The sequence below is a fragment of the Zootoca vivipara genome, chromosome 15 (genome assembly GCF_965207765.1).
Source record: "Zootoca vivipara chromosome 15, rZooViv2.hap1.1, whole genome shotgun sequence".
Lineage (NCBI taxonomy): Eukaryota > Metazoa > Chordata > Lepidosauria > Squamata > Lacertidae > Zootoca > Zootoca vivipara.
In genome coordinates, this window is record NC_142598.1 from 26022387 (window position 1) to 26048805 (window position 26419).

The following is a 26419-nucleotide window of genomic DNA, read 5'->3' on the forward strand; positions in this document are numbered from 1 at the left end:
AAAGTTACGGGGGGGGGAACCCTCAATCCCCAACGAAACCACTAAGCAACACCCCCCGCACCCCCCCGGCGCTCGAGGACTCGCTTCCCCTCCCCCCCGTCCCTTTATCACTCCTCTTCCCGCCTTTGGCCCCAGATCTCCGCCCTGCAGCTTCTGTTCCGCCCGGCCTTCGCCACTCGCGCATGCGCAATCCTCCCACCCTTTCAAAAAAAGAGAAGGGCGGAAACAAACAAACAAAACGCACGCACGTACGCCTCCCCCTCCTCCCGCTTTACGCATGCGCGCTCCCTCGCGCCTTCCTTTCCTCTTACCGCGGGAGGGGGAGGGGGTTCCGTGGCGGAAGGTGCCTTTCGTCATCGCTGTCATCATGGCGGCGGCGGCGGCCGCAGCAGCAGCTGGGCCGCGAGCCGAGCGCCCCTGTCCACGCCTCCTTGGGCCGCGCGCGTGCGCAATGGCCCGCCTGAGCGCGAGAGAGCGACGGAGAGAGGGGAGGGGGACGTTTCCTTTTCCTCCTAAGCTCCGCCCACAACTCCTCCCTCCCTACCCCCTGACTTTCTCCCACCATAGCCCGAGCCAGCCTAGGCCGGAGCGGTGACTGGAGGACCCAGGGGGAGCTCCCGCCGCCGCCGCCACCAGTAGCACCACCACCACCACCTTCCCTGAGGCAGCCTGCGGGGGTCGGCTTCGCCGCGGCCTACAGCTCAGCTGCCGCCATGCAGATCACCCTGAAGACGCTGCAGCAGCAAACCTTCAAGATAGACATCGACCCTGAGGAGACGGTGCGGCCTGAGGGAGCGGGAGAGCCGAGCTTGTGTGCTAGGCCCAGACCTGGGATTGGGCGGCGCGGCGCGGGGGGTTTGAGGGGAAGGTTCGTCTGACAGGAGGCGCGGGGTGGCGGGGAGAGAGCGAGCGAGCGAGCCCCGTTTCGAGGCTTTTTTCCTCAGAAGTTGCGGGAGGGGAAAGTTGGAGGGAGGGAGAGAGGCCGGGAAACCGGGGGGGGGGTGTTTTTATTGGGGGGGAGGGGAGGGAAGAATCCGTGGCGCGGGTTGGTGGTCGGGAGGCCTCGGAGGCCCCTCCGGCGTGACTGAGCCGAGCCAGGCTGCAGGTTCCGTCCCCCGGCGAGGCCTTTGACGCAGGCTCCGTTGCAAGGCGGGGAAGGGGATGTGCCTTCCTTCCCCCCCCTCCTCCACCGACCCCCCTCCAGGCCTGGGAAGGAGGTGACTCCCTTTGCAATCTATAGCCGATGCCCGTCCAGCTTGTGTATCTGCCGTGCAAGGGGACTCTAGAGAACGGTGGCTGGAGGGGCAGAGCAGGGGCTGGTGGGTGGCTGTGGCGGCGTCCTCGAGCGGGGCTTTGCCATGACTGTGCATTATTTCGCTTCGCATGAGGAAGGGGCGTGTGCGAGTTGGGTGCCTGCTGGCTGGCTGGCTGGCTGGCTTGCCTGACTGCCCGCGCGCGCGCTCCCGCCTTCTGGGTATGCAGCGGGGGGAAAGGCCCGTGTCCGTAAGAGGTGGGCAGCGAGAGGGTATGCTAAGGTTTTTTAGGGGGAGGGCTAGTTCTTCCTGAAGGTTAAATTTATCCCGCTTGTGGAGCGATCCGTGCCTTTTCTGTTTCGGGTTGAATCAGAAAAGGAGGCCCTACGCATCGAAGTGTAGACTGCAAGGGAGTTGTTTCTTTTATCTCTCTCTCTGTGTGTGTGTCTCTTAAAGTTTATGCCCGGTTGCTAATCTGGTGTGCCTAGCGATGCAGGCTCCTCCATCGATTGCTCCAAATGGTTATTCCAAGCCAAACCCTCATTACTGTACATTATAAGTAGGTAGCAGAGGAGCAATCTTTGCACTCCCATATTAAAATACTTCTTGAGGCAGTGTGATGTAAGTGTTGAGATGTGTGTTTTCCCTCTCCCTGGTGTGAGCTGTATTGATTTTTCTCTACAGAAAGGTGATTAGGAAGCAGGAATGTTATTCTGTTGTTGGTTAATAGTGACACTTTCTGCAGCCTTGGTGAGCTGAATGCTGAGCCTTTTGGAGAAAATGGGGGAAGGTATATAGACTTTGTGACATTTTAGCTATAAGTGGTCAATGAAAGTGAACCTGTATTGTCACACAGTTTTTAAAAATGTTGCTCCCTTCACATTAGTACAGTGTTTCTCAACCACTGTTCCGCGGCACACTAGTGTGCCACGAGATGTTGCCTGGTGTGCCGTGGGAGAATTACTTTATATATAGTCAATATAGGCACAGAGTTAATTTTTTAAACATTTTCTAATGGTGGTGTGCCTCGTGATTTTTTTCATGAAACAAGTGTGCCTTTGCCCAAAAAAGGTTGAGAAACACTGCATTAGTATCTGAGGGGTAGATACAACGCCCTTAATATTCTGCGCTGAGCTGCGCTCTATGCCTTTCCACTCTTTCCAGGATTTTAAAAATTATGATTAGATGCCCCTTTCTGAAGTAACATAGAATATGGCTGTCTGTCATGAAGGATGGTTCAGCCCAGTTTTTCCAGTCAGGTTCATGTGCAGCTCCATTGATACTGCTTCATATTTGCTAAAATGCTTTCCCAACCAACTGGGTGCTTGTATAATAGTTACTATTACATCTTTCCTGAAGCCACCCTATAACCTTACATTTGCAGATTTATTACCAAGGAAGGTGGCGGTGGCACTGGTGGGAAGTTGGGACAAATCTGGCATACCTGCAGCTATGAAAGCTTTTTCCATAGACAATGTTGATTTTGGATGTAGCAGTTCTGTTCTTGGATTTGCAAGCCAAAGGGATGAATCAATAAGATCTCAGAATGGTTCTAATCCTTGTGCTTGGAAGGTAGAAAATGTATCAACATTGCTTTGGAGTATGGGGAATGATGTATTTTTGATCAGTCATCATGAACTCGCTGGTTGTCTTTAGGAAAGCTACTATCTCAACCTCAAATATTTTGTTGGTCTATACCAGGCACCCCCAAACTTCGGCCCTCCAGATGTTTTGGACTACAATTCCCATCTTCCCTCACCACTGGTCCTGCTAGCTAGGAATCATGGGAGTTGTAGGCCAAAACATCTGGAGGGCCGCAGTTTGGGGATGCCTGGTCTATACTTTGAGGATCATATTGTACTATTGTATGAAGTTGTTAGGATTACTAGGATCAATGGAGAGTACTTTGAACAGTTAACGTTTCTATTGTACTTTTTCAAATTGATGTTTATACGGAGGAGAAATTATGTACATGTATTGTGTGGACTGGTTTCAGTCACCAAGAAAAAGTGCTGATGGGAGTTAGGATTCTTGCAAAATCTGGAGGACCACAGGTTTCCCATCCATGCACTAGGTCTCATTCTTCTGTAATATGAGGATAATGCTGAACTACATTACAGAATTGTTATAAGCATGACATGGTTACAGTATATGTTAAGTACTCATGGCACTAAACAAGTAAATACTATTTGGATAAACTGTGTCCTTGAATTGTTGGTACTCACCACTTCTAGCATTGCTTAAACGTTATTTGAAGCCTTGGGAATGCCAAATATACATTGAAGATGTGGGCTAAAAATCATAGAAATAGTATACAAACTCCTGGTTTGGGCAGGTGGGGGTGGGAAGCAGTTCAACCGAGCAACATGTTGCTAGGGCTAAAAACATTTCACCACACTGCAGTATTGGAACCATTGACATTTAAAGGTTGATTGTTTGAATGTTTTCTGCTGGTCTGTAGATTGCTGCAGGCTTCACCTCTATGATCTCTTTTGCATTCCGTATTTAGAAGTGTATCTTTGGAAAATGCTATTTTGATGAGCTGTAGATTTCAGTAAATATGAAAGATATGCCAGTAATTTACAGTGGTACCTCTACTTAAGAATGACTCAACTTACGAATGTTTCTACTTACGAATGGAGCTCCGTCCGCCATCTTGGATGCTGTTTAGATAGGACTTTTTCTACTTACAATTTTTTAGATAGAGTTGCTTTGACTTATGATTTTTTTCTCCCAATGCATTCCTATGGGATTCGACTTACAATTTTTTTCGACTTACGAATGTGCGTTCGGAACGCATTAAATTCGTAAGTAGAGGTACCACTGTATTGCCTACTTCATGGCTTTTCTTGGAGTCATTCAGTGGTTCTGTGTTCAGCTAAGGAAAACACAAGGTGGATACAGTTTTTCTTAGTAACTTTGTATATTTAAGCCAAGGCTGGTGATAGCCAATTGCCTGGTAGTCTGTGTTGAGCAAATTTGTCATTCAGATAATTCCATAAAAATCCTCATGGCAAGGAGCACTCTCAAGAGCTCTTTTGTTTTAAAGGGTCATAGAGCAGGCACTATTTCCCATCAAATAGAGTTTTATATAATAAATGCAAATTGTAAAACACATTGCATCATAACACAAGATGCTCAACACATTGAAATCAAGCTTTATCATCTAATTTGATGTGCAAATCAATTTTAACTATTAAAACGTCTAGCATGAAGTAGGAACCCCATGTAAATAAGAAGTGTCCAGCCCTCTGCTTGATTATTTTCATCATTTTCTAATTTATCTGTCTCAGACTTGAAAGCCACAAGGTAAAAAGGTAAAGGTAAAGGACCCTGGATGGCTAAGTCCAGTCAAAGGCAACTATGGGGTGCAGCACGCATCACGTTTTCCGGCCGAGGGAGCCGGCGTTTGTCCACAGTTTTATGGGTCATGACTAAACTGCTTCTGGCGCAACGAACACTGTGACAGAAACCAGAGCGCATGGAAATGCCATTTACCTTCTCACCACAGTGGTACCTATTTATCTACTTGCACTGGTGTGCTTTCAAACTGCTAGGTTAGATGCTGGGACAGAGCTATGGGAGCTGAACCCATCACATGGATTCGAATCGCCAAACCTTCTGATCGGCAAGCCCAAGAAGCTCAGTGGTTTAGACCACTGAAAAAAAATCCGCATCCCTCAGTGAATCGCCTCATTCACTGTGGGGAGGATCCACCTTGCTACTCCAGCAGATTATGTCATCGCTTGCTCCTATTCAGAGATGTATTTACCCTTCACTGTAGCACAGCAAACAGGTGCTAAAATAGTGTTAAGAAGTATCTACTTCAAAATGTCAAGAGAAGATGTGTGTTACTGACCACAAGGAGCCAGTAAAGGGAAACAGGCAACACTGCTCACTGGCCAATGCCCTGCCTATCATAGCTTGCAGTACTTTTGGCCAGCAAATACATTTTCTGGAAACTGGACAACTCATGAAATTGTTCAGGATAAATGTTAAGGAATCTAATGTTCTGGCTCTGTTCAGTTGTATTCTGCATTGTTATCTAGTCTTTCCTATTTGTTACCAACCAGTATTAGAAACTCAGATATATAAGCTAATAGCCAAATGGCACCTTGGTTTGAACCTAGGTTATGGTCACCACAATGGACTGTGTAGTCAACTCCACCCCACCCCCAGTGAACATCAAATAAAGCAATCTACCACTGCTCCTTATTAAACATAATATTGCAGGCTTAGTAGATGAAAATCTTTGTAGAATGAATGGATCTGCAAAATCTTTTACTGACTGTTATTTTTATCTCAAAACTATGGGACAGTTTTACTTTTTCAGGGAATAGACTTATGCATGGCTGTTCAGATGCTATTCTGATCACTTTCAGCAGTGTTCATTTACAAGTCTTTGTTTCCTTCATTTGTGCTTCTACAGTCCTTTCAAGGACATGTTCTTTTCAGAGGCAGCTTCTAAGTATTTAGCACCCGAATTACAGAAGTTAAAAACATGCAGCATTGCAGTTAGGTGACCATGGGTTTGAACAAAGGTAGGGATGATGCTGGAGCAAAGATAGCTAAAAGCATATGATTGGCAGTTGTTCATCATTTTCTTTCTGGCAAAACCACGAATGATTATGCAGTAAAGTTCTTAACTTGTGCAGAACTGAAAATATACTTGAATTGCCTCAATGTAAAGTTGAACTTTCAGATTTTTCATCTGATATTGTTAATTCTTTGTTGGTCTCTGGTACATTGTACCTTCTTTTACTTTGATAACTCTGAATTCTTATATGGATTGATTTGATCCATGCCTCCTGGATTAATGCTTGGATTGAAATTTAGTTTTAAGTGTTCCTGCTCTGAAGCAGTTCTCTGTTAAGTTTTGAGAGAATGTTTTGAAATACTTGTTTAAACCATTACATTTGAATACAGTGGTACCTCTACTTACGAATAACTCTACTTACGAATGTTTCTACTTACGAATGGAGCTCCGTCCACCATCTTGGATGCAGTTTAGATAGGATTTTTTCTACTTACGATTTTTTAGATAGAGTTGCTTCGACTTACGATTTTTTTCTCCCAATGCATTCCTATGGGATTCGACTTACAATTTTTTTCGACTTACGAATGTGCGTTCAGAACGCATTGAATTCGTAAGTAGAGGTACCACTGTACTAATATTTATGTGGATTACAAGAATTGCAGATTAATGTGGAAATATGTTTGAACAGAACTGTGGGTGAGCATCTGTGAAAGTTACTAGGACTGGAGATGGACTCATCCATCCTTGGTACTAAGCATACTGCATGCACTAATTTGGACCCCCACCCATCTAAAATATGAGATCAGCAAGTAAATTGGATGGCAGAAGGAAAGGGGTAAAATTCCTATTGCCTGGCAATACAAGCTTCTCAGGCATACTGCCATGAAGTATAAAGGTGTAAAGTCATCAATGGCATTCCTGAAAGATCTTCTTTTCTCATATCCCCACTCCCTTGGCAGATTGACAGTCAAATTAAAACTCTTCCTGGTCATGACATTGTGCTATTGTCAGCGTGTTCTACATGCTACTGAATGAATATGCTTTTGTCATGGCAAGGGAAATTGCATCAGACTTATTAATAAAAATCTGGACTTAAATTAAAGGCAGTCTCTTCCTTATAGAAAGACAGTGCTGTCTAGTTACTCTAAATGCTGATGAGTACCTCTGGCACTATTGCTGCTTATGCATTCCTGAGACCGAAGGACAACATTTTACATTAAATAGACTTGTATAAGTTCAGTGCTTTAAGTTAATACTGTGGAATCTTTGGACCTTCATGTGGTGTAAATTCAGACAAAAAATTGTGCCAAAAAGCTTAAATGCAAACGAAAAATGTACGGGTACTTTTTATTTGTTATCTGCTGTTGTCTGATCTTATTGTGTTAACTTCTTAATTGTGTTGTGGGGGTTGATTATATTCTCTTGCAAATGTCATTGACCACTTCAGGCATTTTTTGTGAAGAGGCAGAGTATATATATTCACTTTTATTAGTGACCAGTACACAGTCAAGAGCCCCACACTAATGCACAGGGTTTTGTGGTTCTTGAAAAAAATAATTGCCATCTTGAATTCTCAAATTTTCATCTTTGACCACTAAAATAGCATTAAGGATCTGACACTTGGCAAAAGGAAGATAAGAACACTGAAACTGAGAGCGCATGCCACATCACACTCTTGTGGACTGCTATGGGTTGATGTTGATGGCAAAGTATATCTGGGCAAACTCCTTTAGCACAAGGTTCATCCCTCTAACTGATGACCTGCCCATCTGTCAAAATTGACCCATGATTCTGGTCTGTGGAGCCAAAAAGGTTCCCTCCTGCTGGACTAGAGTTTTAGGATTGCATGTGGGAAACAAATTCCTATTCAGCTTCACTGAGTAGCTTAATTTGGCTTGCAGAATTTTTAGGGTAAAGTGAGACCCTGAGCAGAAGGGTGGGGGTACAAATGTGATTAACTTAATCTGCGTCCTGTGGGCGGAACATTTTGAAAGTTTAAACTGAAGTGTTGAGCATAGGTGTTTAATGTTTGGATTACATGTAATCTCTTCACTTGACAGAATTATCTAATTGTTGAAGAATTACTAATACAGGAAATCCTTCCAGCAGAGCAGGAATGGACATCTGTGGCTCTCTAAGATGTCTATAATTTCAAATCATCCCTGGCCATTGGCCATGCTGACTGGGGCTCATGGGAGTTGTATTTCCTCAGCATATAGAGGGCCACAAGTTCCCCATATGCAATAGAGGAAACAAAACTTTGTATCACAGACAAAGAATGTTGGCATCACACGTGCCCTAATGTTTATACGGTATATATACATGTATTTGAAAACACTGTTCATAAGAGTTCTAACTAAACTTTCTAACTAAACTGTTTGTTGTAGGTTAAAGCGTTGAAAGAGAAGATTGAATCAGAAAAGGGGAAAGATGCTTTTCCAGTAGCAGGCCAAAAATTAATATATGCAGGTAATGTAGAAATTATTTCCAGGTGTTACTGTAAGAGGAACAAAAAAAGTTGGCAGGTCACAAAGAGCTCCATCCAGCCAACATGAGAAGCTTTTCAATCTTATTGGGGAGGAATTTAGGCACATACTTAACTTTCTCCTTACTACCAATGGGGCTTAATAAATGCTTAATTTTGGGCTTGATCACACCCAAAAAAACCAAGAGTTAATTTCTTGTGTAATATATGGAATTGATATAAGAATTCTCCTTGATCATGGTTTTCCCAGAAGAAAGAATTTGTATATGGCTAGGAATTCAGCTTCCTTTTGGACTTAATTTGTTTTGCATCTTATGCTTCAGCTAAATTACAATAATCTACAGTATGGGTAGGCAAACTAAGGCCCAGGATCCAACTCAATCACCTTCTAAATCCGGCTCGTGGACAGTCTGTTAATCAGCGTGTTTTTACATGAGTAGAATGTGTTGTTTTATTTAAAATGCATCTCTGGGTTGTTTGTGGGGCATAGGAATTCGTTCATCCCCCCCCCAATATAGTCCGGCCCCCCCACAAGGTCTGAAGGACAATGGACTGGCCCCCTGCTGAAAAAGTTTGCTGACCCCTGATCTACGGCATTTATATAACAAAGTATGTTAACAAAGCACTTAACATACATATTCTCAGTTACCTACCCTTACAACAGGCATATCCAACTCCCAAGAGACTGTGAGCTACTCCCAGTACAGTGGAACCTCTGTTTATGAATGCGATCCGTTCCACTGAGGCATTCGTAAACGGAGGCATGCTTCTGCGCGTGCGCAAAGTGCCAATATAACACTTCTGCGCGCGCTCTGCGCACCCGACGCCACAGAACCCGGATGTAAACACTTCCGGGTCCGCAGCGTTTGTAAACGGAGACGTTCATAAATCGAGGTTAGCGTAAACCGAGGTTCCACTGTATAAAGAAACTGGCAGTGATCTACCCATTGTCATTGGAGGGAAGAGGGAAGTGCCCAGAGTTGTTGAGGTTTTGGGGGGGAGGATTGCACAGAGTTTTTTTAGCTTTCCCCCCCATAACTTTTTGTACACGATAAGTATCCTGTGATCTACCGGGACCAGCTGGGGATCTACTGGTAGATCATGATCTACAGGTGAAACTCGGGAAATTAGAGTATCGTCGAAAAGTGCATTTATTTCAGTAATGCAACTTACTATTTTTTATTTTTCTTTTAATTTTTACAAATGCTTTCTTTTGGAAATTCCACAGTAATAAACGAAATAGTTACAATAATACAAAAATAAACATCGCTATTACATTTCATTAATTACATTCCATTTATTATTGACCCACCTAATGACAAATAATTACAATTACAACAAATAAAGGCTTGACATATCTTGCTTTGCATGTCTTGCATCTATCTCATATATTGGTTTCACCTTTTAAGTTGCGTTACTGAAATAAATGCACTTTTCGACATTATTCTAATTTTCCGAGTTTCATCTGTACTGGTTGGACATTCCTGCCTTACAACAAGCTGTCGCTAATTGATAGTAGGATATAAACATTGAAGGGGATAAATGGAACAATTTATGGACAAAAGCACAATATAAACCTCTGCCACCAACTATTACAGAAGATTCACTTTAAATTGTTGCATGGATATTTAACACCAAGATACCTATCTTATACAAAACCCAATAGCTCAGTTATATTTGAGAGGATGCCAAATTATAGATACATACCAACAGATGCAGTGGGAATTAAAGACGTTTTTAATCTCACATTAAAGAAACATCAACAAGCCCATTAATAAGTTTTCTAGAACTGACTCACATTTTCCTTACTGCCATAGCTACTAAAATGGAACAATAGTGTTTACTCAGGTGGAAACGGATTGGAAGGAACTCATTTCTGCACTAAGGCAAGCTTTACCACCAGTACAAGCATTTCAATTCTCCAGAGAGCATCCCCACTTTCCTACTCCTGCACGCTATTCTGGAGGTTCTGTGTGTGCCCCTGAGCCTGTTTCTAGGGGCAGGGGGAAGCCTTGTTGCGCTTGTGCAGGACTTCCATTGATGGGACTCCGAAGGTGAATCCTGCCCTGAGATAGGGAGAGGTTCGCTTCTGTGTAGGGAGCAACCCTAATTCCTGTGTATCTACTTGTCAATGTAGACATAGGTTTCTGCCTATCACAGTTGTTTAGTTAGCAGTTGTTTGCTGTTAACTCATTCTTTAGCAACATTGTAGCTACAATACAGACAACTGCCAGAAAGTGAGAAGTGGCTGTCCTTTAAAGAATCCCTCCTTTTGTGAGTCACTGGCTAAAAATGCTGGTGTGTATTTGGGCTAGCTTAGAGTACTAGGTTGACTTAAATAGGTAAAAAAAATGCTTTCCCTCTTTAATATTCAAAATCAGTTAAGCTGGAAAAAGTTCTACTGTAGACTAGTTAAATTGTTAGAGCAAAGTGAAGTTACATTGTAAACAAGCAATGAGACTCAGGTGAAATTCAATACAAGGTGGATTTTTTTGAATGACTGCTTTGACAGAAACAAAGAAAATCACGGAATGGACATAATGTGAAAAAAGATAACTAGGAGCTACTCAGTGTTTACTTATCTTGCAGCATGGGAATGTAAATGTTTTATTACCCCATAGAAGCCAGGAAAAGTGATGCACATGGAGACATTGGAGAGAATAATTTGTCTTAGCTACCACATTTTTCTTTGTATAAGACTAGGTTTTCCCCCTAATAAATAATGTCAAAAACTAGGGGGCGTCTTATACTCTAGGCCATCTCCCCCCATTTTCTTAAATCTGAGTTCCCCAAAATAGGGGGCGTCTTATAGACGGAATAATATGGTATATGCTTAGCTAAATGAGTATAATCATTTGACTCCATCTTTAGATTTCTACACAAAGTGAACACATTGCAATTGCATTTATGGGGTCATATTAAATGTGAAGAAAAACTAACATGAATGCTTTTTTTAATTTTCTAGGTAAAATTCTTAATGATGATACTGCTCTTAAAGAATACAAAATCGATGAAAAGAACTTTGTGGTGGTTATGGTGACAAAAGTAAGTCTCAGTGTAATCAGTAATATTCTGGCTTGGATGGCAGAGGGTTGCTTTTAAATTGTTCTTTGTTGACTTGTAACAAGAAAACAGGCTGTTGGTAACTTTTATCCTGAGGATTTCTAGTTTTGTAATATATTAAGAGAATATTCAGCACTATAATAACAGAAAAAAACAATAATATTGAAATGTATACTATAAAAGTTTGTGAGAATTTGCTTGCTGTGAAGTGCATGTAGCAGTGGTGAAAATATTTTTCAAAAATGTGGAAGTAGCTAAATTTTACTTATTAACTCGACTTTATATTCACTTCTCTCACACATCTCTTGGAATTTATTGGATCCTGGCTATTTATATATCTGTTGAAAAATACCCTTGGTTTAACATACACCTTTATCTAAATTACTGTTAAGTGTGAGTTTTCATTATCTCAAATACTGGTATCCTAGACAATTCTGATCAGATCCTCCCCTGTTTGTCAGATTAAATTGGAGCAGATAGTGTCAAGGAACCACCATGGGTCAGCGAAGAGCCTGGTGGGTCGGAGCGAGGGCTCTTGGACGCTGCCAGAGCCCCAGCACCTAGCGCCTGGCAGCGTCCTCGGGAAGGTGGGACTGAGGCTCAGGAGGAGTTGCAAACCCTTAGGGATGTTGTGGAGATGGGAGCTCCAGAGGAAGAGTTGCAGAGGGCAGACCCAAGCACTCACGAGGAGGAGGCTCCAAGAGCCACAACGCCGGCCCCTCTACTGACCAGCTCTAGTGGAGAGGGTGCTCAACCAGCACCCTCATCCCAACAGAGGAGAGGGGCAAAGAGGAAGGAACAACGGAGGAGGTTCCGGGTGCCCCGGGGGTTATGCTGGCGTAAATCACGAAGGGAGGTGCTTCCGGATTCTGAATCGGATTAGTACAGTCATGCCTTTTGATGCTCTGTCTTGTACATATGTATATAATAAAACCCTGTAAAAGCCAAGCATGGGGTTTGGAGCAGCTTACTTGTGAGGAAGCTACACACACCATTACTGATAGTAGATGGGCAGCTGACATAACTGAAAACTGTCCATCTTTGAGACACATTCTGTATGTATTACAATTGACTGCATGATGAAGCTATATATTTTGATGTTAAGGTTATGGTGGGATGTGTTAAAATTGTCAGTTAAAAAATGATCTGCTTTGTTAGCCTTTTTCCACCTGATTTTGGGGGATGGGTCCTTGGCTGACTCCAGCTACAAAAGCTGAGGCTGCTGAATAGACCCTTGGGTTAGAGCGGGGGTTGTCAACCTGGTCCCTACCGCTCACTAGTGGGCATTTCAGGAATCTAGGTGGGCGGTAGGGGGTTCTACGGCACAAGCTGAATCCTCCTTCCATTGAGCACTGGTGGCCGGTAAGGAATTTTTACCATCAAGAAAGATGCATTAGTGGGTGGTAGGTATAAAAAGGTTGACTACCCCTGGGTTAGGTATAGTTTAGGGTTTTTTGTTGCCATTGTTGATATTAATCTTTTGGCATCTGTATTTTTAGATCTTACAGTGTATCTGGAAATTGTTCAATTTGGTTGTGTACTTTTTGATGTGTTTTGTTTTATTGTTTGAGTACTTTTGTTATTTTGTAATTATGTAAATCATCTTACATTCTAAGCTGCCTGGAGCATAATTTTAAGTTTAGTAAGGCGGCCTACAAAAGATGATGATGATGATGATGAAATAGAGCAATGACTGCAGCTTGCTGTAATGTGCTTTTTGTTGCTTGACTGGCAACAGTCTTTCTTTTTCAGTTTGTCTATCTGAGAATGTGGCCTCCTCAAGTCCACTAAAAATAGTAATGAACTAAACCCATAACCAGACCTTGGCGGCCATATTATCTGTGTCTATTTGAACATATTGATGACTGATGGTTTTCAACAATGGTTAAACAGGATTTTGCTGAATTGCTTTTCAAATGACCTGATTGTGTCCCTGCTGCAAAAAGGTTTTCTTTACTGGCAGGCATTTAGCTTACTGTATAGATCTATTCAGAGATGATTTGATTGTTAACCCTTTCCGCATTGATTTGTCCTGCTTTGTAAACCCCACAAATACGTCCAGTAAAACCTGCATGGTGCTGGAAGATTCAGATCAGATTGGTTGGCTCACACCATCGCTATTTGTGGATGCTCTGAAACATACTCAATATCCATTCAGTAGAAGTTTGGTAGTGAAGGGCCAGCTGTCTTTCAGGGGAAAATACCTGCCACCACGGATCTTCACATTGTAAAAATGCCCCAAAAGTTTGAAATAAAGTCAACAGTTCTTGGAACACAGATTGAAAACTACTGCTCTGGTAGCAACAGCATAACCATATTTATGTGATTGGGTTTAAATTATATTTCTAGAATAACTGCACAGTTGTTTTAAGAATGTTGAAAAGAACAAACTTAAGGTATTGCATGACACATGCAGTAATACCAAGTGACACAAATATGTGCATGATGGTTTTCTAGCCATAAAGGGTTATAGCCAACTAAGTTTTTATCTGTATAGACCCACTGAAATTAATGGATCTAAATTTACTCATTCTCATTAATTTCAGTTGGTCTAATCTGAGTAAGACTAGTATTGGATACAACCTGTAATGAATATTTGTATTCAAATACATCACAGGTCATCTTATCACTTTGCATTCACCACATCATTGCAGTTTTAGTAATTCCAAGGGGCTACTGTTGTGTGTAATATCTTTTGTGTAAAATGGCTGCTTTCGCTATGCTAATGCAAACCCATCAGATTTCTTTTGGACTGCTACATATGCTCATGAGAAGCCAACACTGCAGCAGGCATATGGAGTGATATAAATCAGCATTTTTGTGGTGGATGTAACTTCCAAGATGAGCCCTGAGAGGTGTGTGAAAACGGCCAATCACTGGTGCATGTTAAAAATGAAAAAGGATGGCTTGTGAATTTGATTCATTTAGATTTCTTCGTTTTATAGCCCAAAGCAGCTGCTGCTCCAGCTCCATCCCCAACTACAACTCAGCAGTCAAATGATACCACCACTACTGTTAGTTCTTCTACGATAGCTGCTGCAGCCCCCAAACCTACACCTGTTCCAGCTTCTGCCCCTGCACCAGTTTCAGCACCTGCACCAGCTGCCCCAACACCAGCTGCAGTGGCTTGTGAACCTGTGCCTGTAAGTGCTCCTGTAGAAGAGAAACCAGCAGATAAACCAGTAGAGACACCAGCTGCCACTAGCCCAACATCTACAGACAGGTATGAGCAGATTATTAGAAACCAGAGTCTTGTTTATTACCACCACTTATACTAAATTTGGCACTAGGACTTCTTGGAGGGCATCAAAATTGCTGAAAAAGAGAAATATTAATTATCAACCCTGCTATATGCTTCCTTCCAAAAATCCTGTTTTATTTTTATTTTTTAAATCAATGCTTCAATATAGAGCACCAATGCATTTTTATCTTGTACAAATCTTTTACTGTCTTCTGAAAATGGTTCTTAATATGCCATGTTGTAAAACAATACTTATTATTATTATTATTATATTTATATTTATACCCCACCCATCTGGCTGGGTTTCCAGTTGAGTTACTGTGTGAAGTTGTCAATATAGTGTTAACTTTGAGCTTTTACGGTATATATGTTTGTTAATAGAACTTATACAACAGTAGCTTGCAAGTATACTTGCTCAATGTGATTCTGCAATAATTACAATATGGCGATGTAGCTTTTCCACAGCATGAACCAAAAACCGTTGATTTAGCCATGTTCTAGTTTTATTAAGTATTTCACCAGAGTGCAAGTTGATAGGTTGTTAAACATTTCCATTTCCTCCCCTGAAAAGTGATTAAATGATGCACCAAAGGAAGCTACTTGGAAACTGGACATGAACATCTGTTCAGTCAGTTTCAGCAAACAATGAGTCAGTCTGAGAGCTGGTAAAATTTGTGTGCATTTGAAGCTTGACCCTTGGTCAGATTTCAGTAGACTACTACTACGGAATGTGCCACTTGCATTATTTTATACCCTCATATCCCTGGTTGAATTTCAGTTGTGAGCAATTAAGTCATTACCTGTAATGGTGGGTGCTAGTCTGTAGTTTTCGTAATCCAGTTTGTGTCTCCATGGATTGCAACTACTGTGGGAAAGGAAGTTGGACAACTTCTACTAGCAGCATTTTGATTGGGTAAAAACAGATGTATATATTGCAGACAAATAAATTTTTGATTATTCATAAGCAAAATTATAATATAAGCCCCTTGAACTCTAAGCCGCGTTCTAAGCCGCGTTTTAAAGGAAATGAGTGGTTTTTGTTCTGTTACAGTACCACAGGTGATCTTTTGCGATCCAATCTCTTTGAGGATGCTACAAGTGCACTTGGTAAGTATTTTCTGATGGTTGTTTGAGTGCCTCTTCTATGAAAGACTCGCAAACAGCACTGCTTGCACCCTACTTCAGACATTAGTGTTGTAATTCAAAAATTGTGACACTTTGAAATGTCAGCATTAGTGAATATTTTAATATGGCAAGTGAGTTTATCTGCAGAGAACAATCTCCATTTTTCTTATACAACAAACTTTACTTGCACCTCCTGGTTTCACTATCTTGCCTTTCTTAAATCTGTGTCAAAAGCACATGCTCCAAATTAATTGCAAGCTATATAATTCAGCAGGCAAAGTTTATAGCTATTAACGTTGACTGTTAGATATCTGAGAGAGAGTTGGAGGGAGACAGTATGTCCTCAGTACTACGTAATTACTTTTTGGACTTGTTTTTAACCACTAGGACAAGGCATTTGTAGAACTTAAGGGGTAAATACCAGTTGTCTGCTGCCAAGATGGCAACTCTAGAAATGTAGAATAATATGTATCCAGTTTCATTCTGGTGTGTTCAAGGGGAATTGCCTAATTGATCAATTTTATTAATTAATTAATTAAGTTCTTACTTTGCTTAGCCAATTACTTACAATGAAGTTCCAATTGTAAGGTGTTGAGGGTTGCTAGGGTAGGGGAATGGGTAGGATCAGTAGGGGGAATCTGATGATATAGAGCTTATTGTTGGTACTGAAAGCCGCCCAGAGTGGTTGGGGCAACCCATTCAGATGTGGAGGGTATAAGCAATAAATTATTATTGTTAAATTATTACTGCTTTTCTAAAACTTTGTTATCTATGTTGTTAAGAAGTACTTCTGGAAAAACAAGTGCCATGTATTGATATCTGCTTTATGTATTGAAGATTGCTGCAGAGAACCCTGTTGTACTGTGGATCTGCCTCCACCTCTCTTTTTAAAACAGTATTGGCTAATAATGCTCAATTACAGTTGGTCACTTGAATAGCTTTTGCATTAAGCTTGACATTTCAAAAGTAAAAAAACCAAAACTGATTGGCATCTGTCTAGGAAAAACACTTTCTAGCCTTGTACATCAGATGGCTTTCTTAAGCCAGAAGTTGTTATAATTAAATAATGACTGCAGCAAGGAATGGATATTTTTGACACCTTCCCCCCACCTTCATTAAATCTGCATGTTTCTTTCATCTTAATCTTTGCTCCTCTGATCTTCCTAGTAACAGGTCAGTCCTATGAAAATATGGTGACTGAGATCATGTCGATGGGCTATGAGAGAGAGCAAGTAATTGCTGCACTGAGAGCCAGCTACAACAATCCTGATAGAGCAGTGGAATATCTTCTGATGGTGAGCATGTTCTCTTGATATTCATAATTTCTTGTTATGCCTTCTGCCACTGACTTTGGGTGTGACACAGTCATTAACAGAAAGAAAAACCAAAGGTTGGGAGGTGACTAAAAACTGAAAATAAAACATTACAGCTGACCTATTATCTTTCATTCTGCTGTTAAAGCAGATGTAATTTTCAGCCATAATCCAAATGATTTCAGCTCTCCTCTTTACTGTTTTAAAAATGTGTTGCCTTTTTGATCTGCAAGAAAGAAGGATGCTTTGGAAATGGCAAATATATGAGAAATGAGTTTGGATCCAGAAAGAAGTGTGTGAAAAAAGTGTGTCTGTTATGTTCAGGCAGATCTGGCAAGCCAATCTGATATGGTCCAATAGAACCAGTCTTCTCTTTCTGACCTTTAACGAAAGCAAGTCCCTTCACATGCCCTAAGTCTCCTTAGGGCATGTACAGTTAATGTGAGCTTTTGCAACCAACATCGGCAGGGCAGGGTAGTTTCTTACATCCTCACCGCTTTGTTCTCTTAGCAGTAGCCCGTACCTTATAACGTCTCAGAGTTGGGAGTTCAGAGGGCAACAACTCTCTGCCAGTTCCAATTAGGTTGCTCATATGTGCGAATGTCCCTAGTCTTGTTCTCTGTTTAGAAGCCATTGTAGGTCAATCCCCACTGGTTAGGATTGTAGTAGCACAGACGGGAAAGCAATTTTTAACACACTGATGAAGATTCTTCAACCTGTGAAATAAATAAATAAATAAAGCTGCAGCTCAAATTAGTAAATTATATATATGTGTGTGTGTGTGTGTGTGATTGTAATATACAGTTTAATATAAAATATGTATAATATATAAATATTAAAATAATACTAATGTATAATATAACTGCACATTTTGTTCACAAAAAAACTAATAGGACTAGTTTAAAATTATTGGAAATTATACAAAAATATTTAAAATATTCAATATTTCTTATGCAAAACTAAATTATATTTAATAAAAATATTTTTTGAATTCACAAGTCATGTTACAGCTTTTAAACACCCCTCATTTTTGGAATTTGAAAGTTGAAAGATTCAGCACTCCCTGATTGACCATGCTGATGGCATTTGGATTAAAAAAACCTCCAAAGGGCTGCAGGTTCCCTATCCTGAGATGACTTCTGAAATGTGGTGTGTTTCTTTTACTATAAAGTGTACAAGTTGGCTCCAGAAGCCATTGCCCACTCCTGAACCATCTATTGCAAAATCATTTATAAAGTTCCCTAACTGCAATATTGGTGACCTTGGCATTGCAAAATATCTGAGTATTTATTACATAAAATGGTTGGACAAAGTTCCCAAATCATTTATGGGAGACTACTTTTAAGCTGTCTGCTTCTACTAATTCAGCTGTTTCAATCTTAAGATCACCACTGGTAAAGTAACGTCCATACATTTCATCCCCTTCGTGTCAGTTCTAGATAGTAAAATGTTATAACCCATTTGTGTATAGATTACTTTTTTTAAAAAAAAAGTCAGGTCAAACTGGGCAGAATTGCTTAGGTGGAAAGCTAAGTCGCTGCTTGTTTAGCTGCAGTCATGCCTCTTCGAGAACAGGTTTGCTAAGTTTCCAGTTAACTATAATGAAGTGCAAAGTACTTTCATGGCGAAGGGAAATGGAGGCACAAACTCCTTAGAATGAAAATGCTAATTGTGTAAATGAATAATACTGCAGAAGATATGCCTGCTAGTTGCTTCCATTCTAGTTTGAGTGTTCAGCAATTCCAGTCCTTTTGTTCTCTTATGGGGGCAAGAAACTTCAGCTGAGATCCCGGGTCTCTCAGACTTTCAGATTTGTGTATCGTAGGCATTGTGTATCGTTGCTGCCTCTTAACGGCCATGTACCTTTCTGTACACAATAAAACATTTGTACATTTAGCTTAGGTCTGCTGGTCGTTATTTACCTGAACTTCTTTGGTGTGGCATTGAGTAGCTTTGTGTTCCTACTTCATGATTTTGGTCTTGGTTTGTCTTTGCACACTTTTCTGAAAAGGCTGGTGTGGCTTAAAATGTGAAAAGTAACCTCAGTTGCCTGCAACAGCCAAGCTTCACACTGATTGTTTCTGCATGGCAGAAGGTTTTTAGCATAAAACAGGAAAGCTGCAAATCCTTGCCTCTGCTGGGCCAACCACTAGCCTTTGGGACCTAGATAGCTATGCCAACCTGCCCTCCCACCTGTATAATTGACAATTTGATTGTGGATGAGGTTGCCTGACCTGGGATACATCACCAAGACTTGGGTGGATTAGCTGCCCAGGTCTGACCTCTTCCAGCTGTGCTCCATCAGGTACTTAGTGCAGCACCAGCATAGATTGGAAGATTAGAGTGCTGCTGTCACTTCATATTCATCAGAAAAACCTTTACACTTGGGCTACAGTTTCAAGGGTTTGTACCTGATACCATATCATAGTCAGAACATGGTTCCTCTTTGTATCCTCTTACTGCCCACCCCATTGCCCAGCAGCCTTCCTGCCTGAGATGGCTAAGGCAGTCTAGGGTTTGTTATTGGAAAGCATCAATGTTCAGTCTGAGACTGCCTTGGTTAACCTCAATTTCAAAAATCTGTTGCCATGAAGTTTGAGGCTTTGTGAGAAGAACAGGCCCAAATCGCCCTTTGGTTCAGGGTATTAGTTGAACAGTTCTTCATATCTTTGCCACAGGTTTTCCTTTATTAAAAGCAAGATCCCTTTAGTTGGATTTGGATATAGCATTCTTGGGATTCTTCAAAGCCCTGAGATTCTGGAAGCAAGTCCTCTGACCTTCAATTGAAGCTCTCTGCATGCAGATCTGCTTGTCATTTTAAAATATGGCCTGTCTCAAACGGTGCAAGAAGTTGGAGGTGGAGGGGGAACAGTTTCAGAGAAGTAGAATTTTATCCAGCACTTGATTTGGACTTGTATGTCACCTTGTATGTCACCTATTACAGTGAATGATGATAATCTTTGGCAAACATTGAGTGTATGACATCTTTGGAATATACTGGTGATAGTTTACAGTGGTCTAAATGTGACTCCATGAATTCACTTGTGTATTTCCAAGAAGTGGCCAAATATATTTCCTATTTTAAGCCACAAACAAAAATGTGATTGTGGACTTCACTGGAACATAAAACACTTCACTGGAACATAAACACCATTTCCCAGCAGCACTTTACACACTATGCCAGTTTGGAAGGCTTGTTAATTCTGATTTCTTTTAACATGACTGTGCTCATTTTAGGGTATCCCAGGAGATAGAGAGAGTCAAGGAATGACTGACCCCCCTCAAGCAGCCAGCACAGTTGCTTCTCCATCTTCAGCAACAGCAACAGCAGCAGCTACTGCTGCTGTAGCAGCAGCAGCAGCAACTACCACAACCACAACTACTACTAGTTCTACAGGAGGTAAGGTTTCCATACTTGAAAAGTTCTGCACAAATCCATTGGATGGTTCGATTTGGATAATGTGGTGTAATGCATGCTCCTTCCCTGTGACTGCTTCCCTTAAGACCTGGAACTTTCTGACTTGTGTTTTTTCCATAGTACATGTCTGTAGAAGCAACTAACTGCCCTCTGTAGTTTCTATTGCAGTCTGTCTTGGAAATCAGTTCTAAGCAGACTGATTAATAAATATATTTTTTCACTTGGTAATAACTGGTAAAATACAACTGACTGCCAACATGTATCTGAAACGTTGAATTTTTTGGGGTGTGTGTGGGGGGGAAGCAAATACTTGATGCCATTTAGAATGAGCTAAAATGAACTTATTACTGCAGAGGTTCAGCCATTATTAATACATAGCTTTGCAGGCTTTCAATGTATGTTGAAAATTTCACACTTGGAAAATGGGTTCCTCTTCACTCCTAAAACTGTTCCACTGCTTTGTCACTTGCTCACTTTCAGCCTCTCTCTAAAACAAAGATCAATTACTTAGAATATACATTTTATGTTCTAGAGTGACTTTTATAGTGGTTTTTCTACATCAAGACAAAGTATTAAAAGTTTTGATAAAATTCATTGCTCTACTTTGGATTTCATAGGGTCTGATGCCTGACCGTTGGTCTGATTTTTGTTTATAAGTCATTTTTAAAAAAAAACAAAACAAAACCCCAAAATCCTCCCTTGTACACCAGACAATAAGCATGGTTCCTCATGAAAAATTAGCAATTTGCTCTGTCATGCACCTCAAGCCAGAAACTGAGGAAATATTTTAATCTCTGATTTGTGACTTTGAGTAAGAAAGGTCTAAGACTTGGGAGTTAAAGACATGTCAACCCAATATGATTCTGGGCATCATACCTGTTGAAAAAAGGCTTTTGGGAGGAAAGACAACAACTACCATGATATTCCATGGTAAAATACTTAATAAATATTGTTTTTATATGTGTGTGTAGATATATAAAAAATCTACCCAAGCCTTTTTCCTTTTCAGGACACCCACTTGAATTTTTACGAAACCAGCCTCAGTTCCAGCAGATGAGGCAAATTATTCAGCAGAATCCATCTCTTCTGCCTGCCTTGCTACAGCAAATAGGTCGGGAAAATCCTCAATTATTGCAGGTGACTTTTAAAACATTTTGGGTTGTCTCTGTGGTTTCAGATGGTTTATTTATATGCATGGGGAGAGGGAGGCAGTAAAGTTAACAAGGCACATTAACTTCAGTTAACTTTTTAAAATTTAAAGCATGCATAAATATATCATTGTAAGGCACTCCTGATTATTATGTGTCGGCATTTTACATTGCATTATTAGTACAAACAGAAGTGGTTGTGTTTAAGGCTATTGGTTGGAATGAATATGCTTTATTTCAGTGTATTGTTTGCTTTTGTCCTCCCATGCACCACAGCAAATAAGCCAACACCAAGAACATTTTATTCAGATGTTAAATGAACCTGTTCAGGAGTCTGGTCAAGGGGGCGGTGGCAGCGGTGGCGGAGGAGGAAGCGTAGCTGAAGCTGGAAGCCGTCACATGAATTACATTCAAGTAACACCTCAGGAAAAAGAAGCTATAGAAAGAGTGAGTGCAGCATTTTTTTCCTCTGTGTTCTTGAAGTAGAGAACAGCTTCCCATTCTCTGTTGCCATACCTTCTATTTCCAAAGTTGAGAGCAGGAGTATGTAGCCATAGTGGCGACATTTTGTGCCCTTATCTGATAGTGTGGTTTTCTAGGTCTGGTAGACGTTCCTGGTAGCGTACATCAAGCCAGCATGGTCTTCCTATTGGTTGAAAAAGTATAGTGGATCCTTCACTCTAGAAGACCATTGGTGGTATTTAGTATACAGGTGGATGTGTCTTAAGGGCTAGTCCAGAGCTTTCCAAACTGTGTGTCACAACACATTAGTGTGTCAGCTGCAGTGTGTAGGTGTGTCGTGAACCCTCTCCGCGCTCCTTCTGGGGCTAAAAAGTGTCACCAACATGAAAAGCTTGGAAAGCTGTGGGCTAGTCTTTTATTGGTAACTGCATCTCACCAGGGTCAGTGATGGATCTTGAGATGATTAGGTGAGTTGCAGGTTGAAGCTTACATGTAGTCATTCCCAGCTGCTTCTGCTCACCTGGCATTGCTGTGAAACAGCCAGAACATGCAGTTGACTCACATTGAAGCTACAGGGACCCAGCCTCAGCCTGAATGGATGCAGACTGTTCCTGAAGATGTAGCATCTTGCAAGTAGAACTCTGGACAATGCAGTTATGGATACAGCAGTTATGGAAAGTAGTGACCTTGGTTGGAACTGTGCCTGATCCAAAGTCCCTAAGGTGGACAAAGGAGTCTTCCTTGACTGGGCAGACATTCCCTGTGAGAGTGATAATGTTTGCCTGTTCAGCTAGCATTGATTGATAACAGTGATGCCACTGCAGCCAGGCCAGCAGTTGCATTTCTCCTACTTAAAAAGGAGGCTGCCAACTCACCATATGGCATCATCCTGGATTTTATTCCTGAGCTCTTGTTGAACTTCTTCAAGGCATTCATTTTCTCCCTGCACCCGATGGCATAGTGGTAGTAACCTCACTGACATATCTCCGACAGCCAGGTGAAAATGGCGTCTTTCCAAAACTCTGGTGTCATGAGAGCCTAAAAAATCTATGAAAACTGCAACTTCCTCACCTGACCTGAATTCTGCTCCTCTTGCTCTTGGATGCTGTCAGTGAATTGCTGAGGGGTACCAAGGATTGCACATCCTGTAATTCCAAATTAAAAGACAATTGCAGACCACCCAGAGTCTTCACTACTGATCGATCCATCCTTTACCCTGTCAGTTGTGCCCCAAAATTGAGAGCCCAGGAAGCAAGATCTCAGGATCTTTATTGAGAGTCTGTCAAGCCTGCCTCAAAAAAGCATTTTTACAACATGTATGTACAGTGGTACCTCTACTTACGAATTTAATGCGTTCCGAACGCACATTTGTAAGTCGAAAAAAATTGTAAGTCGAATCCCATAGGAATGCATTGGGACAAAAAATTCATAAGTAGAAGCAACCCTATCTAAAAATTCGGAAGTAGAAAAAATCCTATCTAAACCGCATCCAAGATGGCGGACGGAGCTCCATTCATAAGTAGAAACATTCATAAGTAGAGTTATTTGTAAGTAGAGGTACCACTGTACTGAGACCAAGTTGGCTATTGTTCTTTTTTTGGGGGGGGGGGAGGATTGTTAAAGCATCTGACTTCATGGCACCATGTGGATTGCAAATTGGGTGTTTGTACAGAAAGTACTAATTAACTTGTAGTCATGAGGTGCAAATTGCAGGCAGTCATTTCTTATGGGCAGTATTGATTAGTGATTGAAAGGTCACAGAGGTTTTTTCCTCCTCCAGGGCTGAATTGCTGTGCTATAAGGAGTTTGAACTTGTTAACCTTTCTGGTTTTACATTGCTTGATTTACCTATGTGAACATTTTTCTTTTATTTATTTCAACAATTGCTGTGTATCCCTGTTTTAGTAATAATATAGTAGTAACTGAAGCTGCCTGCCTTTTGTGGGAGGAGTGACCCAGGTGGCGCTGTGGGTTAAACCACAGAGTCTAGGGCTTGCTGATCAGAAGGTCGGTGGTTCGAATCCCTGCAATGGGGTGAGCTCCCGTTGCTCGGTCCCAGCTCCTGCCCACCTAGCAGTTCGAAAGCACATAAAAGTGCAAGTAGATAAATAGGGACCGCTCCGGCGGGAAGGTAAACAGCGTTTCCATGTGCTTCTCTGGTTCGCCAGAAGCAGCTTTGTCATGCTGGCCACATGACCCAGAAGCTGTCTGCGGACAAACGCTGGCTCCCTCGGCCTATAGAGCCAGATGAGCGCCGCAACCCCAGAGTTGGACACGACTGGACCTGATGGTCAGGGGCCCCTTTACCTAACTGAAGCTGCCTGCCTTTTGTGGGAGGAGTGGAAAAGGGAAGGGGACTTGATCCTAGGCAGAGGTAGGAGCAAGTTGCAGTATTTGGACAAAGTGCCAGCAAATGTCAGCACAATTATCTACCTGGAATTTATGCTCAACAAGGAGGCTTGTGACTGAAATGTGAATTCTAATATCTTTTTCCATCCTACAGTTAAAGGCGCTAGGATTTCCTGAAGGACTTGTGATACAAGCGTATTTTGCATGTGAGAAGAATGAAAACTTGGCAGCCAACTTCCTTCTACAACAGAACTTTGATGAAGATTGAAAGGGAGAGACTTTTTAAAATCTCACACATCACACCAGTGCATTACACTTACTGTTCACTGGATTGTCTGGGATACTTGGGCTCATATCCATGATACTTGGTGTAAGGTTGGGGGGAGGGAGAGAAAATATTGAAAGGACACAAGGAAAGACAAGCACATCTGCTCTAAATTGGCAGGTGTAGCAGATCAAAGTGTAAAATACTATACAACCAAAAACCAGCTTTTTTGCAGATACTTAGTTCCTTTCTTCTATAAATTGTAAGTTCAGGCCCCTTCCCCAGGTTTTCACTCTTTTAGTGTACTAGCTCCCAAAATTAGTGTGGTGCCCTGCTTTATTTCTTTTTAATTAACATGGGTCTTGGAGATAGCAAAGGCTACCTAGAATCAACAGTCTGTATTTCATGATAACACTGGATAACGGCTTCATAAATTTAAGGAAAAAAATATATTTGAATAAATGTTAAAATATGCCAAAAATGTAGGTGGTGGGTTGGTTTTGTTTTATTTTTTGTTTTGCTGCTTCAGATGTGTCTAATTACTGCAAGAGGCCCATTATTTCACATGAAGTGCTGGATTAAAAATTCAAATTAAACCACTCATTGTTTTAAATTATTGATCATTGATTTTTGAGGTATGTTCTTTTCCCTGCCCCCTTCCTTTCATAATAAATGGAGAGACTATATACACAAAGCTAAACTAAGACCTTTTTTTCTTTTGGGCAAATACTACAAGTTAACTGAATTACTGCTTACTTCAGTGTTGGGTTACAGTAAAGTTTGGTTTTGTTTTTTTTAAATGAACAACCATTGCATGTTTTGGGTTTGATGTATCCCTTTTTGTGAATTGAGCACTTTTTTATTGCCAATGAAGAAAATGTAAACTCTCCATCCTTGTGAAAGTATTTATGAAGAAATCAGATTCCATCCTACCTATATTTTGTTCAAAGTGAAATTGATCAATGAATACAGCTGCAAGTATTTCAAAACTAGGTGTCTTAAATGCTTGTAATCTTATAGTTTCAATCTCTGGGACTCTAAAGGCTATTGTCATTGTATTGCTTTAAAAAGGACTGTAATGTTCCGGTAACTTGCCTTCTCTTCTGTTTTAAAAGCATTGTGAAAATATTTTGCTCTTGAAGAGATGTTCAGAACATGGGAAAATAGATGAACAATCAAGTTATTGGATCCCTAAAGATTATGCACACATCCCCTTTACTTCCTATTAAAAGTAACATCTAATTGTATGAATTTGAGTGTTTTTTTCTTACTGACAAAGAGATACTTTCTGTATGTTTCATTTCCCTGAAGTGGTTCTGTATAGTTCTTCCCCCCCCCCAAATTACTGCTTGAAAATACTGATTATGTCAATAAGGATCAGTTCCTGGGCCAAATCGGGCTGCCTGGTTCCTCAGTTCTAAAACCAGATACAGTGGACCCTCTGGTTATGAATTTAATTTGTTTCAGGGGTCTGTGCGCACCCTGAAAAATCCGTAACCAGAGACATCGCTTCTGCGCACGCAGCGTGATAGAGCACTTCTGCACATGCGCGCAGAACGCTTTGCGCATGTGCGAGCAGCAAAACCCGGAAGAATACACTTCCAAGTTTGCCGCTTTCGCAACCTGAAGATTACATATCCAGAGCGGTGCGTAACCCGAGGGTCCACTATATAGCAAAGAGTGGCAGGCATTACATTGGGGTGGTCATGTACACCTATTAGGGCTTATTTCAATGTGAAGTAAGTGCATGGAACGCCATG

General features: G+C 41.3%; 1 protein-coding gene across 4 annotated transcripts; it reads left to right on the plus strand.

Moving 5' to 3' along the window:
• The first annotated feature begins 570 nt into the window (after positions 1 to 570).
• On the plus strand, positions 571 to 25906 carry RAD23B (RAD23 nucleotide excision repair protein B). Of its 4 annotated transcripts, none has more exons than XM_035140856.3 (10): positions 571 to 779; positions 8178 to 8259; positions 11241 to 11320; positions 14284 to 14561; positions 15631 to 15686; positions 16872 to 16999; positions 20255 to 20417; positions 21445 to 21572; positions 21860 to 22030; positions 24549 to 25906. In XM_035140856.3, exons 1-10 carry the CDS (start codon positions 714 to 716, stop codon positions 24660 to 24662), a joined length of 1266 nt encoding a protein of 421 aa, XP_034996747.1. In that variant the 5' UTR covers positions 571 to 713; the 3' UTR covers positions 24663 to 25906. The 4 variants fall into 4 exon arrangements, with proteins under 4 accessions (XP_034996747.1, XP_088514831.1, XP_088514833.1 ...); XM_088658705.1 differs by having other exon boundaries at positions 21445 to 21571; positions 21841 to 22030; XM_088658707.1 differs by having other exon boundaries at positions 16878 to 16999.
• The last annotated feature ends 513 nt before the right edge of the window (positions 25907 to 26419 follow it).